The sequence below is a fragment of the Neoarius graeffei genome, chromosome 5 (assembly GCF_027579695.1).
Source record: "Neoarius graeffei isolate fNeoGra1 chromosome 5, fNeoGra1.pri, whole genome shotgun sequence".
In the NCBI taxonomy this organism is placed as follows: domain Eukaryota; kingdom Metazoa; phylum Chordata; class Actinopteri; order Siluriformes; family Ariidae; genus Neoarius; species Neoarius graeffei.
The window spans coordinates 68,190,116-68,211,141 of record NC_083573.1 but is presented as its reverse complement, the minus strand read 5'-3'; the positions used below and the strand labels follow the sequence as shown (position 1 = coordinate 68,211,141).

Here is a 21,026-nt window from a genome sequence, read left to right as displayed (position 1 = left end):
GACAGATTTTGGTCCGCTTACTAAAATGTACAGTGTGAAAGCGAACCGCACCAAAATGAAAAAATAAAAAAACCATTTGGTTCGGACCAAAGCAAGTGAACTATCGAACTATCCTGGTCTGAATACACCCTAATATAAACCTGTTAGAGCTGCTGTTCTAGAAAGTTCCTCAACACCTTCTGACTAATCAGATTCAGCCATTCAGTGAGGCACATGGCACCTTTTTCACGATGAACAAGCTTGCCATCATCGACTCGCCAGTTGAGTGAGCGCTAATGCAGTGGACACGGCTGATCCAGTCAAGGCTGCGTGTTCATCTCGCTCTAAAATGATGTGTGTATTTTGTCCTGATTACACACAGCAGTTCCGTTACTTCTTCAGGAACAGTGCAGTGATGTTGAAGAGTCTTTAGTCTCTCAGAGACATGGGCTAATCCTGTGTCTCCACTGTTCGTGTGAAATGTAATAAACTGAAATCATGTTCTGTGTAAAACACTGCATTCTTCAATTTGCTTTCTCTTGCAGAGATGCGGGACAAACTCCGAAAGTGGCGAGAGGAGAACTACAGGAATAGTGAGCAGATAGTGGACGTTGGCGAGGAGCTCATCAGCGAACACGCGTCCAAGCTCGGAGATGACGGTAAGTCCGAACTCCGACTCTACAACGTGGCTTCGTCTCCTCCTAGTCCGTATCTGTGGTCACCTTGTGGATGTAATGGGGTTTGTCTCTGAAACATTCCTCGCTGATTTTTCTTCATAACATTCCTGATGTTATTATAGAAATGGCTTCTGATTGCTATTGAGTGCGAGCTGTGGTCGAGTAGAAGAGTTTTTATAATCGACAACAAAGATGAAAAGGATGTTGATGTGTGATTGTGTTTAAGGTATTAGTAGTATTGGATATTAATGTACTGATGCTTTCGGTGCTCCGGCTTCAGATTAAAGCTCATAGGCAACGGTTTTAATTTTATGCACATTTGAAACTTTATATGTTAAACACTGTAATTTTCTTCTGGTCCCAAGAAGTATTGTTAAGTAATTATTAAAATAAGTTCACGCAGATTGCGGCGAATTTCTGTTTGGCTATTTTCGTGACCACTCGGCGTGTGACGTCATTTAAAACAAACAAACAAACCGCTTGAGTTGAGTCCACTTCCGGTTACTTACATTGCCGTTCGGTTTGAGTGCAGACGCGCGTTCAGGAATTTCCAAAGAAAAACCCCATGCCTTATTGCTGTGCAGTGAACTGTAACAACGGGACCGGTTCAGGAAGAAGTTTTTACCTTTTTTTCTGAGAGAGGAGAAGAGGCAGAGAGAGTGGATTGGCTTTTTCTGGAAGAGGAGAAGGGGCGGAGCGAGAGGATTGGCTTTTCTGAAAAAGAAGAGGCGGAGTGAGTGGGTTGGCTTTTTTCAAAAGAGGAGAAGAGGTGGAGCGAGAGGGTTGGCTTTTTCCAAAAAAGGAGAAGAGGTGGAGCGAGAGGGTTGGCTTTTTCCAAAAAAGGAGAAGAGGTGGAGCGAGAGGGTTGGCTTTTTCCGAAAGAGGAGATATGAGGCGGAGAGAGTGGATTGTGTGCGTGAAACAAAATCAAGCAGTCAAAGAAGAAACGGAGCAGCAACGCTCAAGCAAAAAGGAGAAGATTGGAGGTAAATATTTTTACTTTTGCTTGCAATTGACAAGTCAAGAATCCTGAGGGATCCTGTACAATCATTGTGGAAATGAGACAAAGGGATATTTCCTCGCTCAGAGTCGGCTATAAATAGTATAATGCCGCGGATGGCAGGCTAATGCAGCCTACCGGCGCACTGTCCAGTAATTGTTCCCTATATCCACTAGGGAGGGCGGTTTAACCTCCTAGGGCCTAGCGGTCACATACGTGGACAGCACTTTTTAGAAATTCAGATCAAGAATCCACATATGTGGACATACTTTTTCTCAAAAAGTACATCTTATCAAAGATGATGCTTAGTTTTTATTCTAATCAGGTTCTAATAAGCCCAAATAGCAAAAAGAAACAAAAAATGCATGTAAAAAAAACAGCTTGGGTCTTAGGAGGTTAATTATTCTTCACAAGGGCTCTTATTTAGTATTACGACGAAAGTAGGAATTTATCATAACTACCAGGATAAATCGTTTGGGCGCAAGTCTTGTTGAGGTCCGGGGTCACCGCGATCAGAGTCAGCCGAGTCGCTGTCCGATTCCGAGGCCGCATGGTCAAACCAGTGAGCCGCATTCACCGATTGCTTCGCACCGACCATAGGCTCATACACTACCGTTCAAAAGTTTGGGGTCACTTTGAAATGTCCTTATTTTTGAAAGAAAAGCACTGTTCTTTTCAGTGAAGATCACTTTAAACTAATCAGAAATCCACTCTATACATTGCTAATGTGCTAAATGACTATTCTAGCTGCAAATGTCTGGTTTTTGGTGCAATATCTCCATAGGTGTATAGAGGCCCATTTCCAGCAACTCTCACTCCAGTGTTCTAATGGTACAATGTGTTTGCTCATTGCCTCAGAAGGCTAATGGATGATTAGAAAACCCTTGTACAATCATGTTAGCACAGCTGAAAACAGTTGAGCTCTTTAGAGAAGCTATAAAACTGACCTTCCTTTGAGCAGATTGAGTTCCTGGAGCATCACATTATTTTGTGGGGTCGATTAAATGCTCAAAATGGCCAGAAAAATGTCTTGACTATATTTTCTATTCATTTTACAACTTATGGTGGGAAATAAAAGTGTGACTTTTCATGGAAAACACAAAATTGTCTGGGTGACCCCAAACTTTTGAACGGTAGTGTACATATATGGTTTCATCTCTTTTAATTTGGAGGGTTCCTGCTTCAAAATCGCTATCAGACATTTTACACAACCTCTCACGACCAAAGTCCGTACACGTGTGCTCGGTTCGCAAGTAAACACAGAACTGCTCCCAGTCTGTTTGGCTTAAATGACGTCATGACGACGGTCCCCTGGCGGTGAAAGTGCGCATAATGCCGCTTTTCCACTACCAACGTGGCTGAGTTGGGCTGAGCCGTGCCGTGCTGAGTTGGGCTGAGTCGAGCTGAGCGGGGCTGTTGGAGTTGCATTTCGACTACAACCGTGCTGGCTGGAAGTGGGTGGACACATTGGGTGGAGTTAGCGAAAGTGGGTGGACGTCACGTGATGTCGTTAGGCGGCGCAAACAGTGACATCAGTGATCTTTTAAGCGGTAGTCTCACTACCCGGATAGTAAACAATAAACATGGAGTCGTTAGTGTTGCTGGTCTTGGTGCTGTGGCTTGTTGTCACCGACAACCCCAACAGATACTGGCAAGAGCGTATAGATGAGGCGAGGCGCATAAGGCTTCAGAAATTCTCGTAATTCGTAATTCTTCTTCTTCCGGGTTTACGGTGTTTACAGATCCCAGCGTGCTCGCGGGGCGTGTGTGGGCATGTGAGGACACTCCTCCTCACCAATCAGTGCACAGGGGAGTGTCTCCTCACACCCCTAGCCCCACTCGGCTCGGTTTGGCTCGCTTCAGCCCCACTCCAAAACGGTGCGAGTTTTGGGTGCGAAGCAGGGCTGAAGCGAGCTGAGTCGTGCTGCTCTAAGGTAGTTGAAACGCGAGCCGTGTCGGGCTGAAGTGAGCTGAAAAAGGGTAGTGGAAAAGGGCCACATGTGAGATGTAAACAAACCTTTGGAAATTGGGCAAAACAGTATATTTTAACTGTTTTATTCAATTTTAGGGTGCAAATTAGACACCAGGAAGATTGAATTCGCTTTTTGGGTCGTTCTTCTAGACAATAAAGTTGATATTCTACGTTTCACCTCCAACCGTTGCCTATGACCTTTAAGTACAAGTTGTTATTCAAGGTTTTATTGTCATTCCTGTCATCCCAGGTGTAATGTTAGGATTGACGTGTTCTTCCACTGCAGTGCGCAGTGATGTGTGAGACGGAGACAGTGCAAAGCAGCAGGCGTTTTCCCATTGCATTTTTTAAAATTTTTATTTAGTTTTAAATATCTTGTGATCTACTAAAATGCCTTGCTGATTGACCGGTACATCATGATCAACAGGTTGACGAGCACTGCCTTAAATCATGCTACAGCAGCTTTCTGTCAACTAGCTGTGGTAGAAGCATGGGTGTGTACAGTACCAGTCAAAAGTTTGCACACCCCTACTTATTCATAGGTTTTTCTGTGTTGTAACTATTTTCTACATTGTAGAACAATACTGAGGACATCAAAACTATGAAATAACATATATGGAGTTATGTGGTAAACAAAAGTGTTGACAAGACAAAATGTGTTTTCATATTTTAGATTCTTCAAAGTGTCCCCGTTTACCTTGATGATGTTTTACACACTTGGCATTATCTTAACCAGCTTCAGGAGGGAGTCACCTGGAATGCTTTTCAATTAACAGTTGTGTCTCGTCAAAAGTTAATTAGTGCAATTTCTGGCCTTCTTAATGTGTTTGAGATCAAACATGAAAAATACAGTAAATAGCCTTATTCCACAACTGTAGTAATCCATATAATGTCAAGAACTGCTCAGTTAAGTAAAGAGAAACATCCATCTTTATTTTAACACATGAAGTGTCTTTTAATTAATAAAAATAAAGAAACTGTATGTGGCACGTCACCACAAAATGAGTTGAGTGTAGTCGAAGCTCGTTCTGAGAGATGTACTGTGATTTGAAATGAGAATGCGGCAAAAAACAACCCACGCATTTTTCTAATTTTGCTGGAAGTATGTTCCTTAATATTTATTTCATGGCTGTCACCAAAATATTATACTGCAAAAAACCCTATAACCTATTTGACTTTGTCTCATCTCATTATCTGTAGCCGCTTTATCCTGTTCTACAGGGTCGCAGGCAAGCTGGAGCCTATCCCAGCTGACTACGGGCGAAAGGCGGGGTACACCCTGGACAAGTCGCCAGGTCATCACAGGGCTGACACATAGACACAGACAACCATTCACACTCACATTCACACCTACGGTCAATTTAGAGTCACCAGTTAACCTAACCTGCATGTCTTTGGGCTGTGGGGGAAACCGGAGCACCCGGAGGAAACCCACGCGGACACGGGGAGAACATGCAAACTCCACACAGAAAGGCCCTCGCCAGCCACGGGGCTCGAACCCAGGACCTTCTTGCTGTGAGGCGACAGCGCTAACCACTACACCACCGTGCCGCCTATTTGACTTTGTATGACAAATAAATGTGAGCTATGCGTTAATTTCAATTTACACATCGAAGTTTATAGCTGATTTTTCTCCAAGCTTGAGTTTCTGTTCAGATGCTACTGCCTTAAACATTTTTGCACCTTTGTCTGGATTGGCTGCACCAAATTTAACAAATGACACCTTATTTTAAAGTAAACTAACTGTGGATGTAAAATATCAAACAAAACTTTACTTTTTTTGACCAGCTGGACTCATTTTGTGGTGATGCGTCCTATATGACGTTTATAGTAAATATTAGCTTTGGGCGAAAACGCTGCTTACTCTGTAATCTGATACTGTGGTAGACATGTTAAGTTCCACTTCTGTTGCGACTTGCCCTTTTTTTATTTATTTATTTTTTTTATTAAAGGGTGAAGCTCGACCAGCATGGCATTTTTGTAAGACATCTTTGACATTCAAACACATTTTACTTTGCCTGTTGTGGTCTCAACGGCAGAAAGGAATGTTTTTAATCTTTTAAGAAGGTGCTACCACAAACTTCTAGAATTTCTGTCACATGCATTTTTTGAAGCATCTCATTTACAGGGGTGCTTGAATGTTTGTGAACCTGTTAGAATTTTCTATATTTCTGCATAAATATGACCTAAGACATCATCAGATTTTCACACAAGTCCTAAAAGTAGATAAAGAGAACCCAGTTAAACAAATGAGACAAAAATATTATACTTGGTCATTTATTTATTGAGGAAAATGATCCAATATTACATATGTGAGTGGAAAAAGTATGTGAACCTCTAGGATTAGCAGTTAATTTGAAGGTGAAATTAGAGTCAGGTGTTTTCAATCAATGGGATGACAATCAGGTGTGAGTGGGCACCCTGTTTTATTTAAAGAACAGGGATCTATCAAAGTCTGATCTTCACAACACATGTTTGTGGAAGTGTATCATGGCACGAACAAAGGAGATTTCTGAGGACCTCAGAAAAAGCCTTGTTGATGCTCATCAGGCTGGAAAAGGTAACAAAACCATTTCTAAAGAGTTTGGACTCCACCAATCCACAGTCAGACAGACTGTGTACAAATGGAGGAAATTCAAGGTCATTGTTACCCTCCCCAGGAGTGGTCAACCAACAAAGATCACTCCAAGAGCAAGGCGTGTAATAGTCGGCAAGGTCACAAAGGACCCCAGGGTAACTTCTAAGCAACTGAAGGCCTCTCTCACATTGGCTAATGTTCATGAGTCCACCATCAGGAGAACACTGAACAACAATGGTGTGCATGGCAGGGCTGCAAGGAGAAAGCCACTGCTCTCCAAAAAGAACATTGCTGCTTGTCTGCAGTTTGCTAAAGATCACGTGGACAAGCCAGAAGGCTACTGGAAAAATGTTTTGTGGATGGATGAGACCAAAATAGAACTTTTTGGTTTAAATGAGAAGCGTTATGTTTGGAGAAAGGAAAACACTGCATTCCAGCATAAGAACCTTATCCCATCTGTGAAACATGGTGGTGGTAGTATCATGGTTTGGGCCTGTTTTGCTGCATCTGGGCCAGGACGGCTTGCCATCATTGATGGAACAATGAATTCTGAATTATACCAGCGAATTCTAAAGGAAAATGTCAGGAAATCTGTCCATGAACTGAATCTCAAGAGAAGGTGAGTCATGCAGCAAGACAACGACCCTAAGCACACAAGTCGTTCTACCAAAGAATGGTTAAAGAAGAATAAAGTTAATGTTTTGGAATGGCCAAGTCAAAGTCCTGACCTTAATCCAATCGAAATGTTGTGGAAGGACCTGAAGCGAGCAGTTCATGTGAAGAAACTCACCAACATCCCAGAGTTGAAGCTGTTCTGTACGGAGGAAAGGGCTAAAATGCCTCCAAGCCGGTGTGCAGGACTGATCAACAGTTACCGGAAACGTTTAGTTGCAGTTCTTGCTGCACAAGGGGGTCACACCAGATACTGAACGCAAAGGTTCACATACTTTTGCCGCTCACAGATATGTAATATTGGATCATTTTCCTCAATAAATAAATGACCAAGTATAATATTTTATTTTTGTCTCATTTGTTTAACTGGGTTCTCTTTATCTACTTTTAGGACTTGTGTGAAAATCTGATCATATTTATGCAGAAATATAGAAAATTCTAAGGTGTTCACAAACTTTCAAGCACAACTGTAGTTATTTATTTCTGTAATTTTATGTTTTTAATTTTTGATTTATGTAGTAATTATAATACCTTTTTAGAAATGCTTTTGCCATGATAGTATTATGTGCTAACATGGCAAAAAAAAAATCACTACCTCTGCTGCAATTCAGTGTTGTTGTAACTTTAACATACATGATGCTTATCACATGCACAAATCATGACATTTCATGACCATAACTAGGCCTAAACATGCACTGTTTTTTGGCTCAATGCCCCACTTGTCCTTGCAGCCGCTGTCTCTCTTTTTTAGCTTATAACAACAGCATGATGACCCTGCATTCGACTTGGCTCAGACGTGAGAAGTGGGAACTCGGAATTGCATCATTTTCGACATCCATGCATTAAAGCGGCGGGAAAAATATCCATGGACATCTCCATCTTCTGCTTAGCAACAAGCTCGTCAGCTAACTGTGTCGAGTGATGTATATTTACCACCGGATACAGCGAACAGTGGAGTTCGTGTTATAGATTTAACAAGCTGAGATGTCCACATGTTGATTGAGCTCAGATAGATACTTCTTCTATATACAGTGTTTTTTTAACAAGGTGCTACTCTTGTACTGTTGACGCCGTGAGTAGACGTGTTGATTTGACGTCACTCGCTGAGCTCTGAGTTGAGACCGTCCCAGATTTTTCTGTTGAAGGTGACTACCTCATGATGCTCTGTGACGGAGATGAAATAGGCAGGAACAAGGTCATTCAGAATACTTCATCTTCAAACTTTATTTAAAAGGGCTGCAAAATGTCTCGTAATACCTCCCGTTTAACAGCGTCATTCAAATGACATGCAAGTGAACAGCCAACACGACTTTGCATGCATTAGTTAATATGCAATTCCCTCCTCCTTTCACAAAATATACTGTGCATTTCACCAAGTTACTGACCACAGTTTCTGACACCTTGGTCCATGCTTTGTGGGGTGGTGGCTGCTGCTGGTTTTTTTTTTTTTGGGGGGGGGGCCTTCTATGCAAACAGGAGCACATCATACTGTAAGTCATGGGGAAACCCGCCACCATGATTACCAATTTCTTCTCCATGGTAGTTTACTTGGGAATGGTTTTGAATAAAATCAAAATTTACATAACTGGGTTCTCTCGTGCCCCTTTTCCACCAATTCAGTTCCAGGGCTGGTTCGGGGCCAGTGCTTAGTTTGGAACCGGGTTTTCTGTTTTCACTGACAAAGAACTGGCTCTGGGGCCAGAAAAACCGGTTCCAGGGTAGCACCAGCTCTTTGCTGGGCCAGAGGAAAGAACCGCTTACGTCAGCGGGGGGGGCGGAGTTGTTAAGACCAACAACAATAGCAAGACCACGAAAGGTCGGCATTTTTAAATAAGCGACGAGATATCATGGATGCAGTAAAGCAGCTGTCATCCGTTGTTGTTGTTGCTGCTGCTTCTTCTTCTCCATGTTGTTGTTGCTTCGATGTTCGTGCCAAGGTTTATGCAAACACAGCGATGTAACTGACGTATACAGCGACATAATGACGTGGCTCCCCTTAGCACCCCAAGCTATGGAAAAGCAAACTGGTTCTCAGCTGGCTCGCAAGTTGAACAAATTGTAAACCAGCACTGGCCCCGAACCAGCCCTGGAACTGATTTGGTGGAAAAGGGGGTATCGGGTTCTTTAGAGCGGAGCACTTCTAAATTCTGATTGGTTGCCGCCGAACCATGTCACATCTCATTACCATAAAGTTGCCTGGACTTCAACTTTATTCCAATGTCTCCACCATCCGAGACACACCGGCAGCGATCTCACTGGCTCGTCAAAATGACTTGCGTTCGTTTTGACGCTCTCGCCACGTTTGGTGTGAACATATGGTGTGAGATTTTATGGAAAAGTCATTCTCATACTTATCTTTGGAAGAAAAACAATTCAGGGATTAGATTTTTTTTGTTTATTTTTTTGTAAAATATTTTAGGATGTAGTAGTTTTTTTTTGAGGGGGGAGGGTTATTTGGCACATGTTGACGTGTGCTTTAAGAAACTGAATATGTTTAATCAAAGTAAGATGGAAATGGTTTTATTTACTTTTAAATCTTACCTGAGCTATCTTTTTGCAAACAATATTGAGTAAGAAACCAGTTTAACAAAAACAGTCCTTCTGTCTACAGATGTCTAAAATCTTTCTACCCGCGTGCGCTTTCCTCACACAGCGATTGTCGTGCTTTGATGAAGTTGCCGGATAGTTACGTGCTGTAGCCAAAGGGACATAAACCTAATGAATTCAGCTTATAATCAGATAATGGCTGTCAAATTTCTGTGTGTGTGACACTTCTGTGCCGTAGTCAGAATCTTTAAATGTAGTTTCCTGCATTTCCTTTTTTGGGAGAAGTTAAAATTAGTGCTGTAACTTGGGAGATACAAGTTAAAAAAAAAATTTAGTTCAGGAAAGCCTGTAGTTTTCATAACTATAGTAGAAATTGCGAGCATATTCCCATTTGAACGGTTTTCCCAGGCTGACTGACAGACACACACACCATATCGTATATGAAAGAATCTGCAAAATAACATCCTATCCACTGGCCTCTGTGGATGCTGAATATGAAATACCAGGCGGGTTGAATTATGACCACTGTTCAGCACTAATATTTCACCCACCCAGACGCTGACAAGTATCACGAATAATACGATTTAAAGCAGCGGAAGATGTAATTGAATGTTGAAGGAAGTGAGTCAGGTTAAAAAGCAAAGCTTTTCATTTTGTGCTGAAATTTATTTTTATTTTTTTGGTTTGCGGGGGAAACCCGTACAAGAAGCCACATTTGCGCGCACACGGTATCTGCAGGGTTTAGCATGTTTTGAGAAGAATAAAACCATGTCCTGGATTTCACACCATCCACAGTGACATTGGCACATATACATTATTCATCACACTGCACTTCTTACTGTTTTCTCAATGCTTTTATTTCAGATTAATTTATCCAGCCTTATTCATTTACAGCCTCAAAATAGTTTTTAGAAATTCCTTCATTGTTGGAACTGGCTTTAGAGATTTTATTTGACATAATTTAAAGCTGGGGCGGCACGGTGGTGTAGTGGTTAGCGCTGTCGCTTCACAGCAAGAAGGTCCAGGTTCAAGCCCCATGGCCAGCGAGGGCCTTTCTGTGTGGAGTTTGCATGTTCTCCCCGTGTCCGCGTGGGTTTCCTCCGGGTGCTCCGGTTTCCCCCACAGTCCAAAGACATGCAGGTTAGGTTAACTGGTGGCTCTAAATTGAGCGTTGGTGTGAATGTGAGTGTGAATGGTTGTCTGTGTCTATGTGTCAGCCCTGTGATGACCTGGCGACTTGTCCAGGGTGTACCCCGCCTTTCGCCCGTAGTCAGCTGGGATAGGCTCCAGCTTGCCTGCGACCCTGTAGAAGGATAAAGCGGCTACAGATAATGTGATGTGTGATGTGGTGTAATATGCAGTACCAGCCAAAAGTTTCGACACACCTTCTGAGTCAATGGTTTTCTTTATTTTTATTAATTAAGACACTTCACATCTTAAAGTAATGATGGATGTTGTTTCTCTTTTACTTAGTTGAGCAGTGTTCGACATGGTATGGATTACTACAGTTGTGGACTAGAGCTATTTTACTGTATTTTTATTATTTACTTTTTGATCTCAAATGCATTAAGAAGGACAGAAATTGCACTAATTAACTTTTGACGAGGCACAACTGTTAATTGAAAAGCATTCCAGGTGACTACCTCATGAAGCTGATTAAAGGTGGAGTACGAGATTTTGGAATAACGGTTCCCGCAAGCCATATTTTGAAAAGAAACACGCCCGCCCTCGCCATGCTCCCACCCCCCCACGTCTCCACCCCTCCTCCCTCTCCCCCCGCGTCTCCACCCCCCTCCCTACCCGCGCCTCCAAAGCATGTTGCCAAAACCATGTTTATGTGAACATAATGGTACTTACAGGTCAGAGCCTGAGAGTGAATCCGAACGAATAGTGGATACGGGAGGAGGAGGTGGTTTCAAAAACCCATGCTTCATTGGTGTCGAACTGGCTTGTGCCATGCCTTCATAACTAAGAAAACAATAAATAAGAGTTATCGTTTGTGCCACATACAGCTAAGCTAACAAATCGTTTGTATGCATGAAATAAATACCATGGAAAAACTACCATCAAGGACGTAATACGACTATACGCGTTAGTATAACAATCCATGTAAGCTAACTTTGCAAATCATGCTAACTTAGCAAAACCTACATTGTGTATCCGTTGCTTTGAAATGGCTGGAGTGGTCCCTGCGCATACTGTACGTGCAAGGGTAGGGGTGGGGCAGTGAGGGTTGGGGGGTTTGGGGTCGCGGGCTTCAGTCTGATTGACGTGTCAGTATCCAATCATTTTGAGGTGGTACCTCGATAAGATTTGATGGCGTTTTTCCTTTATTTTACACTGTAGACTGGATTAAAATATTTCGTTTTTGGGTCAAACCTTCTATTGTACTGCTTGCAACATGGGTGTGATAGCCTGGGAAATCCCATGTTGCTTTGCACAATCGTTCCGATCTGAAAAGACAGCATGGAAACTATGGTCTAAAGGCTCGCCTGAGTTAGGGAGCCAATCAGAGAGTGGGGAGGGGTGGAAAGACGGTGACGCGTACTACTCGACAAACGGAAGCTTGTAGTTTATTTGGGACTGTTTACGGATCACATTTAACATGGCGGCGGGTCCAGCTTCTCTCATATTTGTCTTGCACAAACGGCAGTAATCGTTCGGTGCCATTGTTTTCCTATTTTTGTTTTGCCTTCTCTTTCCTTCTCTTCTTCGCCTCTTCGTCGCTCTAACTACATCACCGGGTACAACTGCCATGATTGGCCATGGGCTACGTTTACGCCAAATGATAGACATTCGCAACATCCAATAAACGGCCGTTGACAATCGTAAACCACACCTCCCCTACGAGAAATTCAATAGGCGGATTCCAGACCATATTTCACTTGTGATATGGTCTGGTGTTAACCAGACTATGGGTGTGAGGAGCTTTTCAAGCAATATGGTAAAAAATACTCTTGAAAAAAATCTCATACTCCACCTTTAAGATGATGCCAATAGTGTGTAAAGTGTCAAGGTGGCTACATTGAAGAATCAAAAATATGACGTGTTTTGCTTTTTCACACTTTTTTTTTTTTGGTTTGTTTACCACATGATTCCATACACGTTCCAGATGTTATTTCATAGTTTTGATGTCCTCAGTACAATGTAGAATATAGTCAAAATACAGAAGAACGCTATGAATGAGTAGGGGTGTCCAAACTTTTGTCTGGCACTTCTTTCTTGATAAACTCGTTCTCTACTTCTCACACTTTTTTTTTTAAATAAACCACATCCATTTGTATCGGTTTTATTTTTCGACCTTCCCACAACACAAATGTGAAATGCGTTCGCTTGAAAGAGTAAAGGCCGTGTGATGAGCTGCACATATGGAGCGCTTTTATTTAACTGTTTTGGCTGCTGCAGTCATTATGATTCATACAGTATTTAAGGAAAGAGGTAAACACTTAGCACTGCCTGGTTTTATTGAAACCAGCTCCGAAGCTGGCTGTGAAACAAGATGGTAATTATCAAAGCAAGACTTGAAATCATAAAAACCGAAAAAGCCAGAAGGAGCTACAGGCGTTTGTTTTGGCACATCGTTTTTTTGTTCTTGCTCAGTAAGATTTTATTGCTCCTTCTCAATTAACAGGTTTCAGCTGATAAAGTATGCACAGGCTGTGAAACACACTTGTCTGATATGGAGCATTAATTCCATTAATTGGTTCCATTAGCCAAGCTCATTAATCAGCCTGTTTTTTTTATTGTAGAAGTGAAAAGGTCACACTCACGTTTTGCTAAGTATTTGACTTTTATTAGCACTTTGTGGAAACACGAGGAAATGTATTTTCATGATTGGCAACAGGGCACCTTCACAAACGTCTCAAGAATCTCTTGCTGATGAAATAACAACCGAGCCAAGGCAGGCATGTTTTTCACTTCAGTGCTCCGTGAATTAGTTTTATTTTAATTCATGGTGCTAATCATGGAGAGTTTGGATAATTATTTAGCAGAGCTTATTGTGCTAATGGTTGCCATATTATTCAGTAAGTCATGACTGTTTAGTCAGGATTAACGGTATTAGTTCTGTAGTTGTGGTGTTTGTGTTGCGGCACTCTAAGGCTACATCCACACGACAACGGCAACGAGATGTTATTAAAAAAAATATCGCGTCCACATGGGCAACGGATCAGTAAAATATCAGGTCCATATGGCAACGCAACGCTTGCTGAAAACGATGCAATACACATGCCACACCTCTAGGGGCGCTGTAAGACGGTCCCTTCGGAGACACCAGAACAATAGAAGTAGTAAGGACGCATGCGCATAAACTATTATGCGCGAGACTTCATATTAGCCACAAAGTCAGGAAAATCTGTTCGTAAAATTACATTATAATGACCAAATACAATGAAAAGTATTTTTCCAGTCTCACCTGTGAAAGGTAATCCCATGTAATCTCGTTTGGATGGTAAACCTGTTGGTACAGTTAAACGCAGCACATGAATGAGGCATCTTTATTCTCCGCTTTGACCCATCCAATATGGCGGCGAGGATGACGTATGATTCTATGCGGAAGGCGGCGTCTTTAATGGTCCGGAATAAACTGAATGCTACACGTTGATGGATTAATTTGTTGTTCTACGCCCTTTTTGAGGAATGTATTGTAGGACTTAAACCAACATCTGAAGAGGTGAGATCGCTCCTTTTTTTGCCCTATTTTTGCTGGCGGGATTGACTCTGCCCTAAGGGCTTCTCTCTCTCTCTCTCTCTCTCTCTCTCTCTCTCTCTCTCTCTCTCACTTTGCACCATTACACAATAAATATTCACAGTGAAAATATTTTGTAAGTGCGTTTCATGAACCAAGTTATAGGATTTGTTGACAACTCGCATCGAGTTCGTTACACTTCTACCCGGCGTGAAGCACTGACAGTCATGTGGTTGTGACGTCATCGTAAACAAATCCGTTCTACTCATCCAGACGACTTCGCAACGGCGCCATTGCCAGATCTTTCCACTGTGGAACCCGTTCTCAAAAGATTGCGTTTTGGGGCACCCAAAACGCCGGTGCCGTGTGGACGCCAGGCCGAAACGATAAACAATTTTATCAGATTCACCTGAATCCGTTGCCGTGTGGACAGGGCCTAGATTTAAATCTCCTGACTGTCTCGTGAGAATTGTCTCGTCGAACTTGCACACATCAGCATTTAAACAATCAACCTTTTAGGGGTGATGTTAGTGATGGATGTTTATACGTTTTCTGTATGATTTGTTGCCAAATGCATTTTTTTTTAATATGTCAACTTTTAGTACCTGACTAAAAATAAAGTTTACTGAATGCTGCCATTTTTGTTTCTCTCTCTCTCTCTCTCTCTCTCTCTCTCTCTCTCTCTCTCTCCTGAGCAGTTTGGATAATTTATGAGCAGGTGATGATCGCAGCGCTGGACTGCAGTCGGGATGATTTGGCCTGGGTGAGTTTCTCCTCTCAGCCCAAGCTTCATCCCTCACACACTGTGCTGCTTTGGCGCCCTGCTGTTCAGCCAGAAAACATGTACTGGAAAAGAGTCGCTGAAGATTAATTCAAGGACTGTGAAAAATATCTACTAATGCAGACCTGTCAACTAGGGTAATATCAGTGAACCGTGTTCTCACTCAAAAATGTGCCAAAAGAGTCTCCCTTTTCTTCCCCTCCCTTAATAAAAACAGAAGATGAACCGTTTACATGAATCTGGAATGATTGACAGTTACATAAGTTTTGAACTTTCCAATATTTACTGATCCCCTGGAAGCCCTGCCCTTCCTGCCATCTCGTATTAGGAATCTTTTAGGCGGTACTCTCAGCTTGGCTCGATTTTCCTCCTTAACATGCGGCCTTGCTTTCTGTTAAGGAAATTGGAGAATGTTTTGAGTTTATTAATTAAGCAATATGGCATGAAGGAGAGTAGCGGTGTACTGAATATCAGCCGTGCTGATACAACAGCACGACCTTGAGTGCGATATTGCTTTTATATAACGGTTCTATAGGAACATTAATTTTAAGTGACATCTCCGACACAGTATGGCCAAATGTTCTGCTTATTTTTGCTTTATGAGCAGAATTAGATCCTGAAGAAGCCACACTCACTTTATAGCACGTTGGTTGGCTGGCTGGCTCGCTAGCTCACACTACACTCTTGTTTAACCCTTTGATGCAAAACATATGCGCACCCCTTCTAATGCACAACATGGGTCAAAAATGACCCGCATTCATTTTCCAGGTTATTTCATGCTGACTGAGTTTTTTTCTTTGCTCTATCTTTTGAAATCAATTTATTTTATGATTGAATATTCCAAGTATTCTTTAAATACCTTGTTTTTATTTACCACAAATCATTAATTTAATTTTTTCTTTCCTACTTTATGAACAAAAATACTTTTTATATTGCTACACATGGGTCATCCAAGTGTGATTTTTAAAATTAAATGTCTCTTGTCAATTGTGCAAGTTCTCTCACTTAAAAAGATGAGAGAGGGGGGCGTCGTGGCTCAGGTGGATAAGGCGCTATACCATAAATCCGGGGACCCGGGTTCGATTCCGACCCGAGGTCATTTCCCGATCCCTCTCCATCTCTCTCCCACTCGTTTCCTGTCTCTACACTGTCTTATCTAATAAAGGTGAAAAAATCTTTAAAAAAAAAAAAAGATGAGAGAGGCCTGTAATTTTCATCATAGGTACACTTCAACTATGAGAGACAGAATGAGGAAAAAAAAATCCAGAAAATCACTGTCTGATTTTTAAAGAATTTATTTGCAAATTATGGTGGGAAATAAGTATTTGGTCAATAACAAAAGTTCATCTCAATACTTTGTTATATACCCGTTGTTGGCAATGACAGAGGTCAAACATTTTCTGTAAGTCTTCACAAGGTTTTCACACACTGTTGCTGGTATTTTGGCCCATTCCTCAGCGCTCGAAACTAACGGTGTCCCGACGTCCCGGGGACCATAAAAAATGTCATCGGGACACAAAATTATCATATCTGGGACAATCCCGGGACAATGGAAAAAAATAGATCTAGAGACGACAATTCCCCCGGGGGAAATCGTGAGAGTGATGCAGTGCGCGTAGCAGTCACAGTTGCCGGAGCTGAGCTGGACTGTATTTTTGTGTCTCTCTGCTCAGCGCGCGGGTGGGGGAGGGGCGCACAAAAAGGGCAGCTTTCCGTCAGAGCGCTCCCTCCAAACAACGGGGGTTTACACGAAAACGGAAGGAGATATTCACAAACTTATTTCACATTGAGTGCCACAAGGGTCTCCTGAACACACTGATGTACTTTTTTTGTCTGTAGTGTTAAAATTGAGGACACTAGAGCGAGTTAAAAACGAGTGACTTTTCTGATTTAACAATCAAAGCGCAGCCACGTTTATAATGCGAGTCTATGGGGCTGCGTGGCTGCCCTCTCCTCACTTTCAGGCTTCTCATTCAAAAACTGCAAGTCCTATCGTGTAGGTAGACACATTGTGTGAATCAAGACAAGTGTGGCTACTACTTTTGAGAAAATTGTGTGCGTAGACTGAAAATTGGGGCTGAAAGCACAGTTTAAATGAGAAAGTTTGAGCTATTTTTCCAAGCTCTCTACACTCTAACTTAACGAGCTGCACTGGTGTGTAACGCAATAGACACCCATTATAAAGCCGGATTTTCTCCAGGAACCCACATGGTGTTTGAGCTGGGTCTGAGCCAAAAGTATAGAACCTAGCAAAAAGTTGAATGCCAGATCCACAGAGGAGAAGTTTCTCTACGTTTTAAAGTTTGAATCATGTCTCTAGGTGAAAGTATGCCAGAGCAGCGGATGTTTGAAAATGTGTGTAGTTTTTCAAATAATTCCATAGAAATGAATGGGAAATTTATCTAGGTCAAAGAAAATGAAATTAAGCACTGTAAATAATGTAAATGATTTCTATGACTAAAGGTTACAATAAAAAAAAACTTGCATTACATTGCTTTGTTTGCACTTATATGATATGACACTTTTATCCAAAGTGACTTTACAGTTTTTTTTTTTTTACAGTGTTACAGTCCCTGTAGCAATGTTGGGGTAGGTGCCTTGCTCAAGGGCATTTCATCCATTGATGGTATGGCTGATGGCTTTCAAAACATCTCTGAATGGGGCAACAGGTATATTACATAAAAATGGATAACGGTAATGGTGAAAATGATAAGTTGGCCTTATATATGCCAACAGATATTCAAGGTATAAGTAGATGAAATGAACATAAAAGGGGTCTTATTTTCAACTAAAGTGTACTGCAGATGTAGTGAGTTGAAACATTTTCTGAATGAGCTAGTTGGCCCCTTTAAATAAACGGGTATCTATTCATACAGTGAGATCGCCAAAGTTTAATAAACTGAAAATGCAATAACTGTAATTTTGAAGTAGATGATGTATAGGACATGTGTCACTTGTGTCTTGTGACTTATTGTAAAAATGATATAAAGGGTTCAAAATCGCATAGTTACAAATATAATAGTAACTTCATATGATAATATTAACCACTGGTTATTTCAGAGAGGAAAAAAATGGGGACACTATTGCTTCCATTCGGGACAATACAACACAGAATTCGGGACCACTGGGGGACACAAAGAAAAAAAGTTAATTTCGAGCCCTGCCATTCCTCCATGCAGATCTCCTCTAGAGCAGTGATGTTTTGGGGCTGTCGCTGGGCAACACGGACTTTCAACTCCCTCCAAAGATTTTTCTATGGGGTTGAGATCTGGAGGCTGGCTAGGCCACTCCAGGACCTTGAAATGCTTCTTACGAAGCCACTCCTTCGTTGCCCGGGCGGTGTGTTTGGGATCATTGTCATGCTGAAAGACCCAGCCACATTTCATCTTCAATGCCCTTGCTGATGGAAGGAGGTTTTCACTCAAAATCTCACGATACATGGCCCCATTCATTCTTTCCTTTACACGGATCAGTCGTACTGGTCCCTTTGCAGAAAAACAGCCCCAAAGCATGATGTTTCCAACCCCATGCTTCACAGTAGGTATGGTGTTCTTTGGATGCAACTCGGCATTCTTTCTCCTCCAAACACGACAAGTTGAGTTTTTACCAAAAAGTTCTATTTTGGTTTCATCTGACCAAATGACATTCTCCCAATCCTCTTCTGGATCATCCAAATGCTCTCTAGCAAACTTCAGACGGGCCTGGACATGTACTGGCTTAAGCAGGGGGACACGTCTGGCACTGCAGGATTTGAGTCCCTGGCGGCGTAGTGTGTTACTGATGGTAGCCTTTGTTACTTTGGTCCCAGCTCTCTGCAGGTCATTCACTAGGTCCCCCCGTGTGGTTCTGGGATTTTTGCTCACCGTTCTTGTGATCATTTTGACCCCACGGGGTGAGATCTTGCGTGGAGCCCCAGATCGAGGGAGATTATCAGTGGTCTTGTATGTCTTCCATTTTCTAATAATTGCTCTCACAGTTGATTTCTTCACACCAAGCTGCTTACCTATTGCAGATTCAGTCTTCCCAGCCTGGTGCAGGTCTACAATTTTGTTTCTGGTGTCCTTTGACAGCTCTTTGGTCTTGGCCATAGTGGAGTTTGGAGTGTGACTGTTTGAGGTTGTGGACAGGTGTCTTTTATACTGATAACGAGTTCAAACAGGTGCCATTAATACAGGTAACGAGTGGAGGACAGAGGAGCCTCTTAAAGAAGAAGTTACAGGTCTGTGAGAGCCAGAAATCTTGCTTGTTTGTAGGTGACCAAATACTTATTTTACCGAGGAATTTACCAATTAATTCATTAAAAATCCTACAATGTGATTTCTTGGATTCTTTCCCCCCATTCTGTCTCTCATAATTGAAGTGTACCTATGATGAAAATTACAGGCCTCTCTCATCTTTTTAAGTGGGAGAACTTGCACAATTGGTGACTGACTAAATACTTTTTTGCCCCACTGTATGATGATCAAAAACAAGTTAATCGAGGAATACCTTGAATACTGAATGATGGAATTAATTTATTGCAAAGATATAGAAGATAAAAACTCAGCTGGGTCACTTTTGAGCCATGTTTTGCATCAAAGGGTTAAAGGTGTCTGTGGTAAAATTGGCATCCCGTCTTTTATTTCTTCACTTGATGAGCTTTCGTATTTAAAAAAAAAAAATCTTCAAAGTATCGAATGCCATGCCTGCTAATAATGTCTCTAACATTCAATGACTGTAGAAAACATGGACAGTGTAACGTCTCTAGAAAGCAAGGCAACCACAGGTCGGGCACTCCTGCTGGCTGGCTGGCTGCAGTATGATGTGTAGCACCGCCCGTGTTTTTCAGTGACAAAATAGTCGCACGTTCTTCTTGTCTAAACGGTCTTTCCATCTACAGGGTCTAATTCAGACAGTTTTCCCTCTGCTGATATCTGCACATTTTTTAATTTTCCTCCAGAAATCAGTTTTTAAAACATTCATTCTACTATAATCATAAGAAGGTGTGGGGATACACTTGGGAATGAAGTGATTGACAGCCTTGGTGACACGCTGGACCTTTTTGTATTTGGAGAAGGGGCGGGCCTACCGAATGAGCAGGCATACCTGACTTTGACTCTCGTCTCTACTGTATCGACTCTGGCTCCAGATAGCAGCAGAAAGTCCCTACTGTGTAAACTCTGGCTCCAAATTTGACAACATTATGAAGGAATTTTGGCTTCGTTTCTATAGAAAGGAGGGAATGAAGCCACACTGTCCATGTTTTTATGGTCATTGCTAATGCACTACAGTTGCATTAGCAATGACCATAAAAACATGGACAATGTGGCCATTTGGAACCAGGAAGTGGAATTTTATGTAGCGAACGCAGACAAGCGGAGCCATGTGCACAATGAAACGTCACAGTGCCGTGATAGTAAATAGCTGCACTCTCGGAATGCCACTCGACCAATCAGATTACAGGAACTGTTGCGTCATGTGAAATAAAATCTATGAGTTCATGTTGATATTAACTGTATGCTATCCTGTCAGTTAACTATATTATTGCAGTGTGAATAGTTGACATCAGTCAACTCTGTTTATTAGGGAAACTTTTCAATCAAAAGCGCCTCTTTTTTGGCTGTAAGGGGGAAAGGCAGATTTTAAAAAATAAGATTAACTAGACCTATTACATTACGTTACATTAATGGCATTTACCAGATGCTTTTATCCAGAGTGACGTACGACATACCCAGAGCAGCCTGGGGAGCAATTGGGGGTTAAGTGCCTTGCTCAAGCGCACTTCAGCCATTCCTGCTGGTCCAGGGAATCAAACTGGTGACCTTTTGGTCCCAAAGCTGCTGCTTTCACCAAAACAAACTGTTAGATCTTGCACATTTAAAATAATTTTAATGGAAATGATAATTAGAAAGTGATTTAAAACACTGTTTGCTCTCCTGCGGCCGCCAGTACAGACCTGTTCACACAGCAGTGTTTGTAGAAACCAAAGTGCACGTATGTACAGGGTTTCACAGAAATCACCAAGTGACTGGTGGAGGGGGGGAAAAGCAGTAATTTATCTGTGCAAGTTAAAACTTTACATGAGCACTTTTTTTTATTACTTGCTGTATGTAACATCTTTTTCATAGGAAGAAAGTGTGCATGTAAAATGTTT

The 21,026-nt window shown here is 41.9% G+C and overlaps 1 protein-coding gene across 2 annotated transcripts in view; it reads left to right on the top strand.

Annotated features, from left to right (window-relative positions):
• emc2 (ER membrane protein complex subunit 2) overlaps window positions 1-21,026 on the top strand; it is an 81,920-nt gene that overhangs the window by 17,492 nt on the left and 43,402 nt on the right. For both annotated transcript variants that reach the window (XM_060922287.1, XM_060922286.1), the window contains exons 2-3: window positions 525-638; window positions 14,811-14,875. In XM_060922287.1, coding sequence (XP_060778270.1) covers window positions 525-638; window positions 14,811-14,875 — 179 coding nt within the window. The remainder of the gene's footprint in view (window positions 1-524; window positions 639-14,810; window positions 14,876-21,026) is intronic.